This window comes from Herpailurus yagouaroundi, unplaced genomic scaffold, assembly GCF_014898765.1.
Source record: "Herpailurus yagouaroundi ecotype Mexico unplaced genomic scaffold, PumYag 182, whole genome shotgun sequence".
Classification (NCBI taxonomy): Eukaryota; Metazoa; Chordata; class Mammalia; order Carnivora; family Felidae; genus Herpailurus; species Herpailurus yagouaroundi.
Window position 1 is genome coordinate 47,177,112 of NW_024412413.1, and position 21,725 is coordinate 47,198,836.

Here is a 21,725-nt window from a genome sequence, read left to right on the forward strand (position 1 = left end):
ATAGCCTTTCATAGTCCTGTGTCAGCTTTTCCATTCCCAGAACTGGGTGGATCACTTGAACCAGGGCACCTGTGCTGACAACTGATGTTGCAAATAATGAATTTTCTGTTGAAAATGTCTGAAAGCCTCACCCACTCCCTGTTGCACAAAATATAATTTAGTAAATACAGTTTGGGCATGCCATACCATTAGTTGAAAATAATCAGAAAAGACTGGAATTTATATGGAAAGCTGTTTTTTTATGGTTTATTTTGGACTGTAGTATGGGTTAAATTTGTAACACTACATAAAATACTTAAAAATGATTAATATTTTAAGTATTATAATTTTGTATTGTTTTAACTTATAACAAACCCAAGTTTAAAAGCGTCCAGCTTGTACATATTAGTGAGGCTGTATAATTTGGAGTATGGTTTACAGCAGAAATATGGATGGCTCAGAACCAATTAAAAAATAGTTGTTTCTCTGATGATGATGTCAGCCTGGCTCAGAACACTCTATATGGTAGATTAAAGTGAGAAGGTCAAGTTTATATCACATTATTTTGCAACATAAGCAAATATTAATGATGAAAATATATCTATGTCCTAAATCACAAAAGCAATGGGAAAAAAATCATATATCAATATGAAGTTATTTGCACAACAATGAAGTATAATAACAAATTTCATGTATATTTATTCCATGCAAACAATTTATTTATACAAATATAAAATACATATATAAAATTAAAGAACTCTATTAATTAAACCTAATTACTCTGGCCATCATTTCATATTTAAAAATTTAAAGTCTGGTAATATTTCCTACTTATGTTTCCTGTTCTATTAAGTGCCCAGAACAGAGTACACATGCAAATAAGTGAGCCACTCATTAGACAACAAATTGTATGGCTGAAACAAAATACTGCAGTTAGACTTGACTCCCTATCATGGCAAGAGCACTCATAGTTTACACAGATGACTTAATCTTTCTGTTCCACCTAACCTTTCCTCATCCCTTAAAGATAGTGATAATAGTATCACTCCATAGGGCTGTGTAGAGAATTAAGTAATAATATGTGAAAAAGGAAGTTCCAACCAATAGAAAGCCCTCAGGTAATGTTAGTTTCTCCTTTCTCCCTACCTAACTGAAGATGAATTCATCACTAACCCCAGAACCAATTCCAGAAAATAGGAACACTAAGTAGACAAAGGCAAGTTTATAGTTTCAAAAGCAGACTCTTTAAGGGTCCTGTTTTCTCTCATAATTTTCACATGGATCTTAAAAAGTGAGTTTCCAAGTAATCACCATCTTGCACTGTGGAGATCATCATTGTCCACCAAAACTCTGTACAGTGATGGAAATGTTCTATACCTCCAGTGTGATGGCCATTAGCTACATGTGGCAATCGAGCACTTGAAGTACAGCCAGTGCACCTGAGGAACTGATTTTTTTTTATTTTATTGTATTTTAATAACTTAAATTTAGCTCCATGTGGCTAGTGGCACCATTTTGGACACTGCAGGCCTGAAGTCTTCTCTTTCTCCTGCAACAAAGTAGAGGTGACTCTCACTCACCTTGAAGGCGTGGCCAAGTCCCTACCTTTCCTCCCATTTCCCAGTTGTCTTGAATTTATCTAGAAAAACTATATTATCCCACTCATTTCTGTCTTTTCCCAGGGATACACTAGCAGTGTGCACCCTTCCCTCATCGGATAGCTTCTCCTCTTGACTCCAAACCTCAAACGCATTTCTTCCTGGAGAAGAAATCTCTGGCACAGGAAACCTTTCATAAAATCTGATAGGATAGGATGCAGTCAGAATATCAGGATCCAGGTACCATTTCGTCTGTTAAATGGAAGGCTTAAATTGCCAGGGATATTTTAAAGAGGACAAAATGGGGAAATGTCATGTGTTCTCTACACGAAATCTATGTGGTCAACATTTTGTTGAGAGGAAAAAAGAAACAGGAAGGAGGACAGGAGAAAGAGAAGGAATAAGACAGGAAGAGAGGGAGGGAGGGGAAAAAGGGAAAGAAAGCAAGAGGAGAGAAGGAAGAAAATAAAAGCAGAAAAACAAAAGAGAGGGAAGACAAGTTGCTCAATGTTGGAATTGTTATTGCTACCACCCGGAGGTATCATAAGTGGCATGCTAAATATTTAAAGTATAATCTAGAAGCATCTATTCCGAAAAAAGTTATCAGAGTGAATTTGACATACATATATATCATATATATATATATATATATATATATATATATATATATGTATGACATGTATATATGACAAATATACATATATATTTAAAATACACATGTACACTTAAAATGCATAAAGTGAATAAAATTATAACAGTGATCATGACAATGATAAAGTTTTGGATATTTTTTAACCCTCAGCTTTTTTTATTAGTCCAGTCTAACATTAAAAAGGCTTTGGTTAGGGGCACCTGGGTGGCTCAGTTGGTTAAGCATCTGACTTCGGCTCAGGTCATGATCTCACGGTCCGTGAGTTCGAGCCCCACGTCGGGCTCTGTGCTGACAGCTCAGAGCCTGGAGCCTGTTTCGGATTCTGTGTCTCCCTCTCTTTCTGCCCCTCCCCTGTTCATGCTCTGTCTCTCTCTGTCTCAAAACTAAATAAATGTTAAAAAAAAAAAAAAAGGCTTTGGTTAGAGGGGTGCCTGGGTGGCTCAGTTGGTTAAGCGTTCAACTTTGGCTCAGGTCATGATCTCACAGTTTGGTTCATGAGTTCAAGCCCCGTGTCAGGCTCTGTGCTGACAGCTCAGAGCCTGGAGCCTGTTTCGATTCTGTGTCTATCTCTCTCTCTGTTCCTCCCCCAGCTTGTGCTCTCTCTCTCTCTCTCTCAAAAATAACTAAAGATTAAAAAAAAAAGGGGGGGGCAGTCTTTGGTTAGAAAACTAATTTCCCCCTCAGTCACATGCTTCATTCTTGTTTAAAAAAAAAAAAGGTATTTGGAAACCTCTAAATACTTGGAAATCTTATAAATTATCAATTTCCAAAATAAACTTAATTTAGCTCGACAAGGAACCTGCATCTAAGCGGTTTATAAGGCTGAGTTCCCAATAAATCATATACTTGGTAGGCTTTATAAAAACTGAAGGAAGTGGGCCTCTTTTCAAGTCTCAGTGGTTTAGAGCTCTTGTGGAAACTTCTAAGAATCAGTGAATACTGAAAAGGAATGAAAGTTTTCCTGTCCCCTTCACTAAGGAAGAAAAAAAGTATCTAGAAAGTCAACAGCAGTGTCTCAACTTTAATAGAAATGAATTGTGATATTAAACACTCTATGAGCCACATACCAGATAGAAATCACAATGGATACTAAAGTTCTTTTTTTTTTTTTAAGTGAATTAAATACAGGTCTTGCTCTCAGGGGGCTCACTACAATTCATTGAGGACAGGCAAAAAAATTAAGCACTTAAAATACAAGATGGTAGGGGCCCATGGGTGGCTTCGTCAGTTAAGTGTCTGACTTCAGCTCAGGTCATGATCTCACAGTTCGTGGGTTCGAGCCCTGCATCAGGCTCTGTGCTGACAGCTCAGAGCCTTGAGCCTGCTTCGAATTCTGTGTCTCCCTCTCTCTTTACCACCTCCCCCACTCACGTTCTCATTCTCTCTCTCTCTTTCATTCTCTCACACACACACACACAATTAAATAAACATTAAAAAAAAATACAAGATGATAAATATTAAAATAAAACATGAAGAAAAAACCGCCATGGGCCTATTTGGTATAGATCACCAAAAGGATCATTGATGGGCATCAGCAAGAATGGTCTCTGCATAAACTAATGTTAGGATAGATTGGAGTGTACACAAGGAAGACTGAATTGTGGAGGAGGAGGTAAGAACAGTGGGTATGATAAAGTCTCAGAATTTTATCTTTCTGGAGAAGAACAGCAATAGAACAATTACTAAAGAGGAATGTATAGAACTGGCTTCTTAAAAAATGGAAGGGACCACTAAATCAACGCAGTAGACATCGAGTGCCTGCTATACATATAAACACCGTGCTAGACACTAGGTCGTATAGATAAGGAAAAAACCTCCATCCTTGCCTTAGGATGCTCAGAGTGTACCAGATTAAAGAAATCATAAAAGGATGACTTGATCTTAATTCATGTATGTAAATGTTGGTAAAAATAACTACCATAGTTTTCCTAACACTGGTTTACAAAGAGTGTTTCAACTTCTTGATGGAAAGTGATTTGAGAAGTTAAGACAATACTGCTAACTAACAATACTGCTAAGCAATCTATGCAATATCATTTTCATGCTATAGGTGACCAAAGTGCCACACGTGGTAACTAAAGACAGCTTCTTTAGCAAGAGAGGGTTCAGGCCAGACCAAGTGTTTGCTTTGGGCAGAAGAGAAGAGAGAAGTGAGCAAGGAAAAATGGTACAAATTCCAAATCCAAAGAACAAGAAAAGAAGCATAAATAAGACATAGGGATCAAGAATCAGGAACCCACCAAAAAATGGCATGATGAATAAAATCATCTCAAGCTTATGGGTAACATTTGTGTTGAGGGACAGGGGAGGGGTCAAGATGAGCTCAATTGTCCCTCAATAAACACAGATGGATCAAGAGACAGACATGCAGACACATCAACAACAAACATTGACACAAACCAGATGACCAGTGTATAAATTAACAAGTGTGCTATGCACAGTTATTGGTGTTCTAAGGACCTTTCAAAAGAGTAAATTTGTCTAATACATTCCTTCTTGTTTTCCTCATTAGACCCCCTCAGCAGAGTGTGTTTAAGACCAAAAAATGTAACTGATTCTTTGAGCACCTACATTAATGCTAATTATATTCGGGTAAGTAAATAAATAAAATTTTCTTTCTAATGAGCATGTCAACTCACTATTTGGAATTGTTGGGGGATTTTTTTTTTCCTCAGAGTGGATTAATTTTGATTTAACTTGATTACTAGCAAGGTTATTTGCTTGTTTAGTCATAATGAACATTGGTAGTGGGTCTTTTACATTGAGTCTTCCTTTCCTGTGTGTCTGTGGCTGCAGTGCTGTCTAGGGCCTGCTCTGATGAGAACTGAGCATTATGACCCTCAATACCATGTGCTGTGCTTGACTAGCTGGGAGAACAGTCACGTGACTCGTGCTAGAATCAGTGAAACCGCGGAAGTTGTGTTGCTTTTGGACTAGTAGAGCCATCTTGTTCTGAACTTGTTCTAAGCTTTCAGTGCAAGGCATGAATTTCAAAGCCAATATTTCTGTCTCTTTACTCAAACTAGGGCTACAGTGGCAAAGAGAAAGCTTTCATCGCCACACAGGGCCCCATGATCAACACCGTGAATGATTTCTGGCAGATGGTTTGGCAGGAAGACAGTCCCGTGATTGTTATGATCACAAAACTCAAAGAAAAAAATGAGGTATGACCTTAACCCAAGTAGTGAACGTTGTATATTTTCGGTTGCTGTAGAAGAGATATTGTCTAAGGAAAATTGCCATGTATTTAATGACAGATTTAAGATGGAAACTTTAAGGCATTTAAAGACAATTTCACTTCATGCTTCCAAGAAATGGTAATTAGTGTCATTGTATGAATGGCAGGTTTCTTTCAGATAAATCAATACACTTGGCGTACATATATCTCACATATTCCACATAGCTCTGCAAGGAAATGAGGAGTTATGAATTATCACTGTGGTTTATAGGCAGGGAAATGAAAAACTACTCATGTCCCAAGTAATTTTTAAGCACTTACTGTGTGACAGATACTATTTTAGTTGTTGGCAATATAAGTATATTAGTAAACAAAGCATGCAAAGATACCTGCCATTGGTCGATTTTTAACTTGCTATTGGGGAATCCAGATTAAAAAACAATAAACATAATAAATTCATAAAACTATAGCAATTAGAAAGGATAAATGGTATAGGAGGAAAACGTAGAATAAGATAGGGAGATTGGGTGGGGCTGAGCTGTAAGAAGGGTCAAAGGGGAAGGTGAGCTTTGAAAAAAAGATTTGAAAGAAGTAACAAAGCCAAGCAACTTTTTTTTTTTTAATTTACATCCAAGTTAGTTAGCATATAGTGCAATAAGGATTTCAGGAGTAGAATCCAGTAATTCATCCCCTACATATAACACCCAGTGCTCATCCCAACAAGTGTCTTCCTGAATGCCCCTTGCCCATTTAGCCCTTCCCCCCACCCACAACCCCTCCAGCAACCCTCAGTTTGTTCTCTGTATTTAAGAGTCTCTTATGTTGGGGCCCCCTCCCTGTTTTTATATTATTTTTGCTTCCCGTCCTTTATGTAAATCTGTTTTGTACCTTAAATTCCACATATGAGTAAAGTCATATGATATTTGTCTTTCTCTAACTTCAAAAAGTCAAGCAACTTTTTCAATATCTTTGTAAGAAATCCAAGAAAAGGGTCAAAGTTAAATTCCATTTGCATACTAGCAGTCTTTCCTCAGGGTCTAGCTTGTAGAACACTCATTCTGTACTTTACATCATAAAAAGAGAATTGTGTAATTCCCAAAGGGTGCTATCCTAGGTACTGCTTAAATTTTAGGGCATCTTATTGGATCATTTATCATCTGGTTTTAGTCAGCGCTTGTGTTTATTTTCTTGTTAAAATTACTGTGTCAGGGCTTCAACATGACAATAAGAATTTAAGAAAGCTGAGCTTTCCTTTTTACCTTTCTGGTGAGTTCTATCCCATGAGTATACTATATTCTGGCTGCTAATCAAGAAAATCCAGGCTTGCACGCAAGAGTTTATGAGTTTTGTAAAGTTCGTTGCCTTCTTTCATTTTTGCTACGATAGATAAAGTACTTTTTTTTTCTGAAAGTTATCCTGGAAAAAAAGTCTATTTGGGGTCTATAGATGAAGTTATGTACTTAATTAACTATATAGCTTACTAAAGAAATGTATTTTTATGAATTTTATATGAAAGCCAGAGGTGGCATAATAAAAACAGCCCCTAATATTCTCGGCTGTGTCACCCATATCAATCTATCAACACACTGGGCCGCTGATAATTCCTGCACAGTTGTTTAACATCCATGGCATTTTGCCTTTATTTTACCTAGTAGGAAAATATTTTTCAAGCTTAAAATGTACATTCTCTATATATGCATCTGTATATACATTCCTGCATACATATAAGCCAGATAATGTGAAAAACCTCCGATTACAAAACTAGTCATACTGGTTAAAATTTTAAATAGCATAAAATGTAAAATATAAATTAGCAACATTTCCTCAATCTGAGTAGATTGCATTACTCAGTATTAAAATTAAAAATTCCATTCTGTTCAGACCCTCCATGATGTAAACATAATACTATAGAGGAAAGTTTGATGTTTACAGATAAAACAGTAAAATAAAAATAGCATGCATAACAGAGCTTGGGGGAAAGAAAAGTCCCAGCCGGCAAAAAGTGAATAAAAGGCATAAAGCCAGAGAATTATGGGTTACTTGTGCTTTAATGACAATACAAGACCTGGAGACAAAGCCTTGGGCTTGCAGGAGGCAAGAGTTGGAATGGAGACCTTCCATAAAGCGAGCTCCTACAAGAGCTGTGCCTTCAGTGAAAAGGTGAACCACGAAAATAAACCTGCCCACCAAAATAGGACTATACCAGGAAATTAATCTACCTAAATCTGGTCTTCTCATGGGAGAGATAAAAAGGTTCTCTGTAGTATTCAGCACTTGAAAACCAGGAAATGCCAAGTATAACAATTAATATGAAAATTAATACTGGATTGATGACTCTCGGTGGCACTCTACAAAGGCAAAAACTTTATGGATGCATACACTCTCGGGATTTATATGACAGAATTTCAACAGAAAAAGCCCAGCCAAACAGAAGCTCACAAGTCAAAATAATGAGACAACACAAGTAAACAAGCAACATAAGGAAAAATCAGAAGAAACAACAAATAGGTAACATAGACCCACAAGAAATTATAATAAAAGAAACTATAAATATAGGCTATTTTTTTTATAATTAAGCACACAAAACATAAAATTAAGAACTTGACAAGGGAACAAGTTACCATCACAAGAGGGTAGGAAGATTTTAAAATAAACCAAAGAGTCCTAGAAATAAATATTATATAGATATTAAAATTAAAGAAAGCATCATTAGGTTTAATAGGCTAGACATAGCTGAATAAATAATGATTGGATTAAAAAATAGAGCTAAGGAGATTACCTAGAAGATCAAAATGACCAAAAATACAAAAGAGAGATTAAGATATAGGGGCACCTGGGTGGCTCAGTAGGTTAAGGGTTTGACCCTCGAATTCAGCTCAGGTCATGATCTCACAGTTTGTGGGTTCAAGCCCCATGTGGAGCTCTGTGCTGAGCATGGAGCCGGAGCATGGAGCCTCCTCTCTCCTGCTTTCTCTGCCTTTCTTCTACTTGTGCTCTCTCTGTCTCTGTCTCTCTCAAAAATAAATAAATAAAATTAAAAAAAAAAAGTTTAAGACATAGAGGACAGTATGTAAATGCCCAATGTATAGATAATGGATATTTTAGAAGAAGAAAAAAGAGAATATAAGAAAAGAAATAATATTGGAGGAAATATTCCAAAAGTGATGAAAGACATGAGCTCTCAGATTTGAGAAGCACCATAAATCCTAGGCTGGATAAGTAAAAATAATCCCACAACTAGACACATCTATGTAACTAAAAAACACTAAGGGAGATGATTTAACAACAGAGTAAGTAACAAATGGCTTCTCAGTAGCGGCAGTAGAAGCCAAAAATCAGTAGAACAATACCTAGCAAGGGATAAAAGAAAATAACTGACAACCCAGAACTCATGCTGGAGTTAACAGCATTTCCTAGATCTGAGTAGACTGTTAATCATTAAATTAAAATTAAAAATTCCTTTCTGTCCAGACCCTCCATGATATAAATATAATACTATAGAGCAAACTTTGATGCTTCACAGATCAAAATGATACTGAGAATTCTGGCTTAAAAAGAAATATGCAGTAAACTTCACACTACCAGGAAAATGCTGTTTACCAAAAACGTGCCAACTTCCAATTGTGTTCAGCATCATTGTTTGAAAGAGACAAAAATCATTTCCTCCAGAAAAAAATGAAGGTGGAGTTATCTTTAGAAATTCTCAGGCTTCATATTTTCATGAACCATTCTACTTTCTAATAAATAAATGAGTAATTGCCAAGCTCTTATTTAATAATCCCACTATTCTCATATCACCAAGAGGCTGTTTCTCTTCATACCATTCGTGTGTTCACTGATGTAGCTATTTTAATTTCCTCCAAGAACTTTTCCTTTGCATTTGCAACTTAGCAAACCTACACAAGAGGTAGCTTTCAGCCTATCTCGACTTTTGACATACCTTCCTCACTAAACTTAATCATTAATAGATTTTGATTGAAAGTGAGAGACATATGACTCTTCCTTTCACTTGAACACCTAGAGGCCATTGTAGGGTTATTACTTGGCCTAATTGCGATATTGTTGTGTCTCAGCCAATAGGGAGGCCCCGGGAGAGGGAGGAGCCAGGGAATGGTCAGTCAGTGGGACTGTCAGAGCACACCTATGGATCAATTAAATTCACGGTCTTAGGTAGGTGCAGTCGGTGCTACCCAAAACAATTGCAATAGTAACACCGAAGATCACTGATCACAGATCACCATGACAAATGTAATAATAATGAAAAAGTTTGAATATGTGGGAATTACCAAAACGTGACACAGAGACATGAAGTAAGCCAAAGCTGTTGGGAAAAATTGTGCCTATAGACTTTTGCCAAGCAGGCTTGCCACAGATCTTCAATTTGTGAAAAATGCAGTATCTACAAAGCACAGAAAGCGAAGCTCAGTAAAAAGAGGTATGCCTGTACCAAGAATAAAAAGAAACAAGCAAACTGAGTCTCAGAACCAGGGTGTCTGTCCAAAGAAGGTCAAGGAAGGTAATGTTGAAGGCCAAACTGGCATGTAAACGGTGGAGCTCCTGCTGACCAGTTTTCAGCTTTCCTGGAGGAGCAGAATTAGCTATTATAATATCTAGAGAGGCAGCCTGGCCTAGCACTGCCCATCAACGCTGGGAAGCCTAATTACCATTTCCTACGTGACCAGCAGTCTGACACTCATACTGCCCAAGCAGTTAAGGGTGGCCCACAATTCAAAAGCTGATAGCTCCCAAGCAAAATCACTCACCTGTCCTTTCAAACACTCTTATATTCCAAACATAACTGTACCTTATTTTTATTTTGCTGGGTTTTATTCAATTGTCTTAGCTTGCTTTGCTTCTAACTATAATTAGAATCCCTCCTATTTGACACTATTAGTCAAAGAAGTTACAGTGGAAAAATCATAAAAACAGCAACCAAAAAACTCCAATGCTTTGTTTTATCTTAAGACATGTACATTTGTTCACACTAAGTATTTTTCATTTTTTTATAGGACTTGTTTTGTTAGTGTTGGTCTGAAGCTGGAGTTCTAGATCATATGGCTTATGGAAATCGTGCCCTTTATACATCATCAAACTTGCCCATTTCAGTTTGTTTTTTTTTTTAATGAAAGAGAACACAGAAAAGTTTGTAAAGGATTTATGAATGCAGAATCCTGCACAGATTCAAACTTTGCACTAATTTTTACAATTGTCACCTGTACCTGATTTGACTGCAGTTTTCTTTACTGAGTCCTTTTTTTTCCCAATGAAAAACTTGTTTAACTTATACAATTATTTCCTATTTTCTTTGCACCTTCATGTTTCATTAATCTATGTAAAATTAAATGATGGGGCTTCGATAATGACTCTACGTACCATAAGGAGGTTTGGATGTAAGTACACCTTGGTGAACATGTAAAGCTCAACAGATAGTAAGAGAGGCACTGGGCTTAGTAAGAGACTGGCCCAAGAACCATGTGTCGCATGAGCACCAGCCTATTTCACAGAGAGAAGGAAAGCCACTGGTTAATGCCGTGGTAAAGTAGGGTTGGTTGGATGACAGCAGATGTCAGAGATAGAAAGTAAAATTTTTAAAATGATGTTTGCTCTGAGAGTTTTAGCTCCCAAGGGAATTTTCTCAGAGCCCCCTACCAAAATACCTGAGCTTCAGTTTCCCCTGCTGTAAGATGATAAATGATATTAATAGCAATAAACCTGTTCTACCAAATTCAGATGATTGTGGCAGGGATTAAGTGATATGCTGGTGAAGGTAGTTTTAACATTAAGTTGCTGCACCTGTGTTGGTAATATTTAGTTGGAAAGCCAGGAATGAAAGTAACTACGGTAACTGTAGGCAATCTGACATATCCTATACCTCTCATATGCTAATGCAATCCAAATGAGCCTGACCATCTTCTTTTTACTTATTTAGAGCCACTGTCTTTGTGATGATACATGTTTTTAGCTCAGAGAACAAAATCTTTTTGATTTTAACGCATAGAATTTAAAAAGAAAGTAACTTAAAAATACATTTTTTTCTCCCCAGGCAACTAAATTACTAGCTAGACCTCCTTCCTCTTCATACTCAAATAGCCCTAATGTGGTGGGATTGAGAGGGAGGGTCAAAGAAAAAAAAAAAAAAGATCATAAAAATATAGGAATTTGCATTGCTTTGCCTTGCATTCTACTTTTGCTGTAAACCACTGATTATGAAGAGTTGGTTGATGTCCAGAATCTTTATAGTCAGGGTTCACTAATCACTTGTTTGTACAAGAGACACATGATCCTCTGAAGACCTCTTTTCCCTCCAAATTATGGATTCTTGGAATCCATAGATAATTTCACTGAAAGGCTCAGCCCAGTTAGCAAAGAATAGTGATAATTTGGGGTTATATTCTGTGAGATAGCGTGCTCTTCTGAATTACCTACAATTAGTATGGTTTCACTGTATTACCTGTAACGGAGCATTTTCCTTCCTTGCATTTTCTGCCTCTTTCACATCATTGTTAGCCCCACAATAAAGAAACCCTAAAAAGCTGTTCACAAAAATAACCTGAACCTGAACTTTTGCTCTTTAAACAACTACATTTGCAGCTCTCCCCCACCTCATATTCAAAAAGCACCCACACTTATCTGGTCTCTTTTTCTCTGTTCTCCTAAAAGGTGGGGGGGGGGGGGGGAATGTATTCAGTGTGTAAAAATAAGCTATTGTATCTCAGAAAGGAGATGGGATGCTAATTAAGGGTTGTTTGAATGAACAAGTCACATTGCATTGTCTACTGGGAGCTGACTGCCAATTGCATTTTTGGTAAAGAGTCAAGAAAAACATTCAAGAGGGCCCCGGCAAGCTTGAGAGAGAAGCAAGCAGCGCTTCCATTTATCAAGTAGGTGCACAAGGCTGTTCAAGTATTGTTAAGAGTCAGGGTGCAGGCTTTGAGCTCCTGTTTTGCAGCTTTTTCCTACGGGTTTCAAGAGCCACCTTCCCAAGGAGGGGGCCTGCTGCTCAGGTCTCATCGTGGACAATGGGGCACGTATACCAGACCGCTGGACCGCTGAATGTCTCTTGCTTTGTTCAATACCTTTTTCAAGATTCTTTGTCACTCTTCTTGAATGCGTCCAGGAGGCATGGGTTTTAAGATACACAATAGCTCGGGTCTTACAGCGAAATAATTGAAGCTTCATTGAAAGAAACCAGGCAAATTGGTTAGTATCATTCTCTTTAACAAACCTGGGAAATTTTAGACATTTGGCACTAGTAAATGAGGAGAGAAACACATTGCTTTATTTTTAAAAGATTTGTTTTCTTAATGTTAACATTGTGTCGGCCAGAGTATGCCTTCAGCCTGATTGCCTTCGGGGCCTGGGTGTGGGGTGGCACGTAAATAGAGGTGAATATGATTTACTTTGTTTGGAAAAGGACCAGAATGTAGAGGATGCAAATGTGTTTTTATTGTCATGGATGAAAGAAACAGTGATTCCACAAGGGCAACTGACTTCCATCCTGGCTCTGGCGTGGAATGGCTACTACGTAGCAAGATAGAATCCCCGAGATGTGTTTCTGATACTTTACGTGTCTTTTCCTTTAGTTCTATAAATCTCTGATTCTTTCTTTTGCTGCTCTTTTGAATCTATAAGTTCTTAACTTTTTTCATGTAAGGTCCTATGCCTTTGACATAGATATAAAGAAACAAGTATCCTGAGTACTAAAAGGTCTACCTGACTGAAGGCAACAAGTGAAGAAATTTCTCTATAAATGTGCATGTGTGTTTGCAAGAAAATTATAAGTTCTATTTAAACGGTATTTCTAAAATGAACATTGCTTCTCTGGGCACTTAAAATAAACAGCGGCATTCACACTTTACATTTTTAATCATTGAAATATGTAGTAAAATTCACAGGGTTTTTTTTTGCAAATGTTTAAAAGACAAAATAATGAATAATATGAGCTTATATGTATGTTTGAATCTCATTTTGTAGTTTTCTTTTAATAATGTAGCTTGGATATCATAATAATGCAATATTTACTGCTTTATCTAATGCATAATTAAGTGATGATTGAATCAGTTAGATCAAAAACCTAAAAATAGAGCAACCATAATAAGAACAAAGTGTTTTAAATGCTTACTGTATGTCTGGCTTTGTCTGAAGTGCTTTTAATGTATTAAATGATGAGGAAACTGATGCCAGAGACATTACGTATCTTTCTTACAGATTGTCAGCTAATAATAAGAGGTGAAACCAAAATTTGGACCCAGGTTCTCTGGCTCCAAGGCCTGCACCTTAATTACCATATTATATTGCTGTGGTTGCAATATAATTATTATTACTCATTAAAACCTTCAAAGAGGATTCATCATAAAGAAATTTTAATAATTTTTTTCTGCATTTATTTCAATAGATACTATATGTGAAAAGATCCTGGAAGATATAGTACCATATATGTATTAAAAATCATTATGTCCTCTTTACATACTAGAGAGATCTCATTCTGTGGCATCTGAAACTTTACATACTCTTATTAGACACTTGAACTTGAAGCAGGAAAATTTGACTTGGCTCAGTCATTATGAAAGAACATTCCTCTTATGTCGAGTTATCACATGATAAAGTCTAATATTTGGATCTTGACTTCTTAATCCTTAATTTCTCAATTTAGTTCTCAATTTTCATGCGGAGTTTTGGGAAATTTTGCCCCTTTTTGTATGGGATTATTAGCAATAGTGTTTGACAGGGACCTGTAAAAACTGATACTTTCCTTCTAAAATTTTATTGAGATATAATTTGTATACCATAAAAGTCACCTGTTTAAATGTGCAGCTTACTGGTTTTTTGTGCATTTCCAGCCTTATAAAATTGATACTTGATTTTTTTTAAATTAATTAAATAAAAACTCTTGAGGCATTTGAATGAAAAGTACCCTAAGACCAGTGAAATCATTAATATCTGTTGTGTTCTTTTTTCCCCTCCTCCAGAAATGTGTGTTATACTGGCCAGAAAAGAGAGGAATTTATGGGAAAGTTGAGGTTCTGGTTATCAATGTAAATGAATGTGATAACTACACCGTTCGAAACCTTGTCTTAAAGGTAAGAAAAAGCTATAACTATCTAAAAAGTAGATGATATGAGAGGATTACATTTCTACTCTGAAATTGTTTACCCCAATAAGTGCTGCAGATTCAATTTAAAATTTAATAATGTCCGGGCGCCCAGGTGGCGCAGTCCTTTGAGCATCCGACTTCAGTTCAGGTCATGATCTCACTGCTCCTGGGTTGGAGCCCTGTATCAGGCTCTGTGCTGACAGCTCAGAGCCTGGTGCCTGCTTCGGATTCTGTGTTTCCCTCTCTCTGTCCCTCCCCTGCTTGCGCTCTCTCTCAAAGAATAAAATAAAATGTTAAAAAAAATTTTTTTTAAGATAATCTTTTTTTTTTTTAATTTTTTTTTCAACATTTATTTATTTTTGGGACAGAGAGAGACAGAGCATGAACGGGGGAGGGGCAGAGAGACAGGGAGACACAGAATCGGAAACAGGCTCCAGGCTCTGAGCCATCAGCCCAGAGCCCGACGCGGGGCTCGAACTCACGGACCGCGAGATCGTGACCTGGCTGAAGTTGGACGCTTAACCGACTGTGCCACCCAGGCGCCCCTTTAAGATAATCTTTAAAAAATTTTTAATAATGTCAAAATCAAAGAGGAATTATGATCATTCCCTCATGTATTTTTTGTTGTCAGTTACTCTTAGTATGTGGAATAACTAAATTAACATAAGTAGGCATTCAAGAAATTCACTGAATCGGATGTTGTGATCTTCTAATCTCTGTAAATAAAACATCCCTGATTTAACATTTTGAATGCCTTTCAAGGCTTGTACTGGAGACTTTATCACGGTTTGGCTATTTTCTTATTTTTTTTTAACCGGTATTCATTTTTGGGAGACAGAGACAGACTGAGAGTGGGGGAGGGACAGAGAGGGAGGGAGACACAGAATCCAAAGCAGACTCCAGGTTTTGAGCTGTCAGCACAGAGCCAGTCGCAGGGCTTGAACCCACGAAGTCAGACACTTAACCCACTGAGACACCCAGGTGCCTCCCCAGCCCCGCTTTTTTTTTTTTTCTCCTTTTTTTTTTTTTTTTTTTTTTTTTTTTTGTCACTTTGGTCTAAGCAGCTTTTAGTAAGGTCTGGAAACTGAAAGAGAAAATCTGTTCTTGTGGGTGGCTGTAGGAGGCAAGGCAAACCTGAAGTGTTGACGAGATCTTCCCAAACTCGGAGTTACGGTAATTTATGGGGACTTTCCCCAGACCAGATTATGTCATAGAAAAGTTATCTTATTTAAATTATGGGCAGCAGATGCTGAGGAACGTTGCCATGGTACTGTTTTCGCTTCTAGAGAACAATCATCTCAAAGATTTCAATCCTAGCTAGAGCCTCCCTGATGGTACAGAATCATCACACAGAAAGTATAGAAGCCGAGCTGCAGTGAAAGTTTTTTTGTTTTTGTTTTTGGTTTTGGTTTTTTTGTTTTAGTTTATTTACTTATTTTTAGAGAGGGGAGGAAGTGGAGGGTCAGAGAAGGAGGAAGATAGAGAACCCCAGGGAGGCTCTTTACGGTCACCACAGAGCCTGACAAGGGGCTCGATCTCACAACTGTGAGATCATAAACTGTGCCAAAATTAAGAGTTGGACACTTAACCAGCTGAGCCACCCAGGCGCCCCTACACTGAGGGTTTTTAGAAGGGAATTCGAGATAGGAAATTCATTGAGTGCCTCACCTGTGCCAGCTCCCCAGCCGGGCACTGGGTTTTGAGATGATGTGCATGGACTCTCACTCACTCTCATCTAGTGACCCCTTCTAGCTCCTTATTACCGGGACTCCTAACTGCTGTTAGAAACTACAACTTGGGATGAATGTAGAAATTCAAATGTAGGGGCCAAATGTAAGGGTAAGTGTTCCTATGAGAGTTAATATGTTTATCATCCCTTGTCAAGAATGTTCAAAGAGCAGGAAACATGGTCCATTCAGATTCCCTCCTGGCTTCCTTCGCATCTACCATTATGTTTATTATAACAAATTACAAACACCTATCTAGCATATGTTTCATACGCATTTTCTATTTTAAATATCTATTTCTCAAGACTGTCAAACTTTGACATCAGCCTATTTGTAGTAAAGTTTTCTCAAGGTGGAAGAGTACTCTTCAGAAATCTCCTAGATCTTTTTTTTCCACCCAGACAGAAGTAAGTTGCCAGCAAGCTGGGAGTGATAGAAGGCATTCAGGATTGTGGTTTGGATGACTTTTAGTTCCACAAGTAAATGAGGCATTTGGTGGCTATTGCTATTTTCAGCAAGGAAGTCACACCCAGCATGTGAAGCATTACTGGTACACCTCATGGCCGGATCACAAGACTCCAGACAGTGCCCAGCCCCTTCTACAGCTCATGCTGGATGTAGAAGAAGACAGACTTGCTGCCATGGGCCGAGGGCCCGTGGTCGTCCACTGCAGGTAAGGGGTAACCGTTCTCTCTGCCTAAGCAACTGTCTAGCCTCTGTAAAGTCATCAGACAGATAGAAGTTGGGTTGTGCTTCCTGGTCGTGACTTTATTGGTGAACTAAAGATTTGTTGAAATTGGTTAACTTCTCAATGTTTGAGTTTGGATCAGAATGATACTTTACAGAACTGAAGCAGTATTCCCAGAACATTTAGGCAAACGATTACACGGTAGAGAAAACACCACTTCTAAATTAATGACTCCGGGAACAGGAGACTTTACTCAGGCCTCTACGTCAAAACGTACATCGATTGCTTTTGTATTGTCGGTCTCATGTACACTAGGAATGACACATTTTTCAAGATTATTAATGGCTTTTTTGTTATTTCAAGATGGCACTGAACCATACGTGAGTTGGATCTTGATAGCATTTATTATTATGTCAAACTTGGTGAAAACCAGTCAGCTATTTTTGAAGTTTATTTCATAAAGAAAAAAAAAAACAGATGGAAGCAAATTTATGAAGTGGGAAGTGAACAAGTGGTAGTTCACCAAAAGGAGAACAAAGTGTTGTTACCAGAACATGGAGTATTGAGAGGTAGGCCGAGAAAAGCAACAGATGTCTATGGTGGTTCCCTTCCCTAACGTCTAACTTGAAGCTCTCCTCTCATAACTGATACCTCATTCCCCAGACTTTCCTTTTAGTGTGCCCAAACAAAAGCAAATAATTTTAAAGTTATTTCTATAACCAGCCATTTATACTTGGTCAAAATAATTTATGTTGCTTTGTTTAACCTCTTAAGCCTTGCAAGAAAGCTTTTGATGATAATATTAATAAATAAAATTATAATTATTTTATTTTTTTAATGTTTTTATTTATTTTTGACACAGAGAGAGACAGAGCATGAGCGGGGAAGGGGCAGAGAGAGAGGGAGATACAGAATCTGAAGCAGGCTCCAGGCTCTGAGGTGTCAGCACAAAGCCCTATGCGGGGCTCAAACTCACAGACTGTGAGATCATAACCTGAGCTAAAGTCGGACGTTTAACCAACTGAGCCACCCAGGCGCCCCGCTAATTATTTTAAATTATAACTTTAGTCTCCTTCTTTTTTGAGCCTTTATAGTTTAATTAAGAATCAAATTTACTATGTATCTATTTATCCAAAGGAGTCATTATCCAGTTTCTAGCATTAGGCCTTACCCTAAACTTCCCTTAGGGGTGAGGAAAGACAGCCTAATTGGTCATATTTTAGGGCTGGAACAGTCCCCCACCCAAAATCATAAAACACTCAGGATATCTAAAATGAACTAGCCATTTCCCCTATAAAACCAGCTCCCCTTCTGATGACTATTTCTAAGAATAAGACCAGCTTTTTTCCAGGCACTCAATATCTACTGTTGACAGTTATCTTTGGCCCTTCTCTCAACTCCAGCCTCAGTATCTAATCAGTCACCAGATTGGCTTTCCCTTCAAAGCTTCTCCCATAATCATCACTTCCTGTCCAACCACCCAGGTTCAGGCCCTAATGACCTCATACATGTATTTTAGAAGTAGTCAACTAATTGCACAAACACACCCCACTTCCCTATGCCCCACCCCCAGCCCAGCCTACTCACCCACTTCTCTTGCATGATGTTCCTAAAACCCTGGGTTTTATTAATCCTGGATCTGTGGATGAACTACAGGGGTCAGTGAACTCTTTGAAATTACTTTAACAAACTGGAGTACATAAAGTTATGTGAGTTTTTCTGGGGAATGAAAGTCCATAGTTTTTATCAAATTCTCAAAAACAAAACAAAACAAAACAAAACAAAACACAAAGCATCACTATTTTAGAGGATGAAGTTCAAACTTCTTAGTTTTCCATGTAAGATCATTTATAGACTCTGATGAAGTTTCGGGGTGATGGTGAGGTGGTCCAGAGCTGATGACCAAGAAAGAATTCTTGAGACATCTGTGGTGCAAAAAGTTGGTTTTATTAAAGCATGGGGACAGGACCCGTGGGCAGAAGAGCTGCGTGAGGTCATGACCGGTAACTCATTACATACTCTTGGTTTGGGAGGGGGTCAGGAATAGAGTAAGTCTCTAAGATATTTTGGAAGCAAGGTTTCCAGGATCTTGAGGTGCTAGCTGTTGCTAGGGAGACTCCATTTATTACCATTTAGTAAAATCTCAATCATGAGACTCTTCAGATGTATACTGGGGGCCATAAGCATAGAGTATGATTGCCAGCATATACCTTGGGGGAATTGAGAAAAAAGAAGTTTCTAAAGGAATTTTTATGCATTGAAGGAGACTTACAGGATCCTGGGAGATGGGAAAATGTTAAGCTAAGATTCCCTTTTGCCTCTAACAAAATGTCATCATCTGAGGCAGCTGAACTCCTAGAGGGAGGTCACTCTGCTGGTTTCAAGGACTTGTCAATGGGCTATAGACAGCAAAGGAATTTAATTTTTCATTTGCCTTAGTTTCCTACATCACCATGGCAAGCACTTAAACCCCTTTCCTTTTGTTCTTGGGTAGCTAGGAGTGTCCCAGGAATACGCATTCCACCTGGAGTGGGGGAGTATGTTAGCCTGTACTTTACCCTCGGCTTGCCCCACGGTCCTTCATCAGGCTCCAGTGTGTCTGCCCAGTCTTGTTTCCCACTATTCCTCTAAAATAACTTTCTTTTCAGGCCATCATACTTACTATTGTACATCATATATCCTGTTCTGCAGCAATTCTTTGCATTCTCGTACATGGAATATTCTGATTCACAATAACCAAAATGCCCTCCATTCATAGGGTCCAGTTCAAATCCTATCTCTTTAGTGAAACAAACTCTTTATAGACTCTTTAACTAAAAGGGACCTCCTTCACCTCTGAATTCCTCTGCACTCACATTCAACAGGAAACAAGCACCAAATATGAGAAATAAATGCTATTTGAGTGCCAGGAAGGGAACTATTAATTCAGAACATGAGGACTAAAGAAAGCCTCTAAGAGTTGGGGTAATGTTGAACAAGATCTTAAAAAATAACCAACGTGTGTGGTTTTAAAGGGTGGTAAAGAGGGCATTTCTGACCAAAAGAATATCATTAACACAGAGAGAAAAAATGAAAAATAAAAGCCATTTTTTTGTAAGGATTCATGCAAATGAAAAAAAAAAATGGCACAAAAGGTACAAAGAGAAGAGTAAAAAGACCTAAAGCTTGAAAGTTAGCCACTTTCATATTGTGCAAGTTCACAAATTCCATGGTAGGGAGCTGAGACGTTATCTGTAACCACTGGAAGGCATCTACAGTCTTTGAGTAGAGAGTAATATGCTCAGATTCCCATTTTAGAAAGATGAACCTAGCAGCTGTGTGTATCGTGAATTAGTCCAGGAAGAGACTCAAGACTTGGCAACCATAATGAGATCATTGCTAACCATGAAGTAAGGAGGTGTCGAAAACGTGAGCACAGTTTATAGAAAGGAAAGCATGGATCCCAAAAGCTTCAGTAGAGGTGGAAAATATAAGAATTGGTAACAGATTGGATGTGGGAGGTGAGAGAGGAGAGATGTTAGAGATGGCTCCAAGATTTCTAGGCTGGAAAACTTGTGGCTAACTGGTAATGCCATTGAGGGAAAAGATAATTAATTCTGTTTTAGATACATTGAATTTAGATACATTGAACTAAAGCCAGTGCAAAATAGTAACATCAAGAGTTCCAGCTAAAAAATGGAATTCTAATCTAGAGTTTAGGAGAAACTTAGGGAATTTAGATGTAAATTTGAGAGAAATTTGCATAAAGACTATTAGTGGTAGAAATTGCTGAGGAGGGCGGAGAGGGAGAGAGAGGAGGAATATGGAAAGAGAGTTAAAGGGCTTATTAGGTTGATAATTTACCATCTAAGGCAGATGAATGGGGCAAGCCCTCCTGGACAGATGGTGTTTTTATTCAACTATCACCTGGACATAAATGACTCAGAAATATGTGCCTCTGGCCACAGGCTTCTCCCAAACTGAATTGAATCTTCAGTTTTTCACTAGAATCTTCAACATCAGTCTATCCAAGACCGAACTCCTCACCGCCCCCACATCATCCCTTCTTCTAGAATTCTCCCTTTGTCTCATTGGCGCTTCCTTTCTTTCGATCCCCTAGATTCACGTCTGTGATGTGTTTAAGTCTTTCTCCTCCTTTCTAGTGCCTATACCTTACTTAAATTTAGGTCCTAATTATTCTTTGTAGAATAATTACAATGCCTTTTTCACTATTCTCCTTCCAGCCCACACTCCCTACTGCATATAACTCAATGATCACTGCACCAGGCCAGGTTAGTAATCTCAGCCTGAGAGCTGCTGTGGCTGTTTTTACTAACCCTGGCTGCCCATTTCAGATTTAAACACCCTTTTAAAAGAATGTCTTTTATCTTGGGGAGGAGAGTGGGGGGATGGGCCAAATAGGTGATGGGGCTCAAGGAGGGCACTTGTTGTGATGACCACTGGGTGATGTATGGAAGTGTTGAATCATTATATTGTACCCCTGAGACTAATATTATATTGGAATTAAATTTAAATAAATAAATAATAGAATATATTTAATCGTTTCTCCTTTGCATCCACCTTTTTACTCTTTGTCTTTTCAGCGCAGGGATAGGTAGAACGGGGTGTTTTATTGCCACATCCATTGGCTGTCGACAGTTGAAAGAAGAAGGAGTTGTCGACGCGCTAAGCATTGTCTGCCAGCTTCGTGTAGACAGGTAAGTGTCCGCTGGACCGTGCAACAGAGAAGTCACTTCACACATAGCGTTATCAGCCACAACCTCATCCCATCAGTCTGACCTAGTAAACATCACAAGCTCCAAAGTCTTA

At 38.1% G+C, this 21,725-nt stretch overlaps 1 protein-coding gene across 3 annotated transcripts in view; it reads left to right on the plus strand.

Annotated features, from left to right (window-relative positions):
- The window catches only part of PTPRR (protein tyrosine phosphatase receptor type R), a 244,827-nt gene that overhangs the window by 204,922 nt on the left and 18,180 nt on the right, over positions 1-21,725 (plus strand). For all 3 annotated transcript variants that reach the window (XM_040491425.1, XM_040491427.1, XM_040491426.1), the window contains 5 exons: positions 4,742-4,821; positions 5,256-5,393; positions 14,377-14,487; positions 16,744-16,901; positions 21,500-21,613. In XM_040491425.1, the coding sequence (XP_040347359.1) occupies positions 4,742-4,821; positions 5,256-5,393; positions 14,377-14,487; positions 16,744-16,901; positions 21,500-21,613 (601 nt within the window). The remainder of the gene's footprint in view (positions 1-4,741; positions 4,822-5,255; positions 5,394-14,376; positions 14,488-16,743; positions 16,902-21,499; positions 21,614-21,725) is intronic.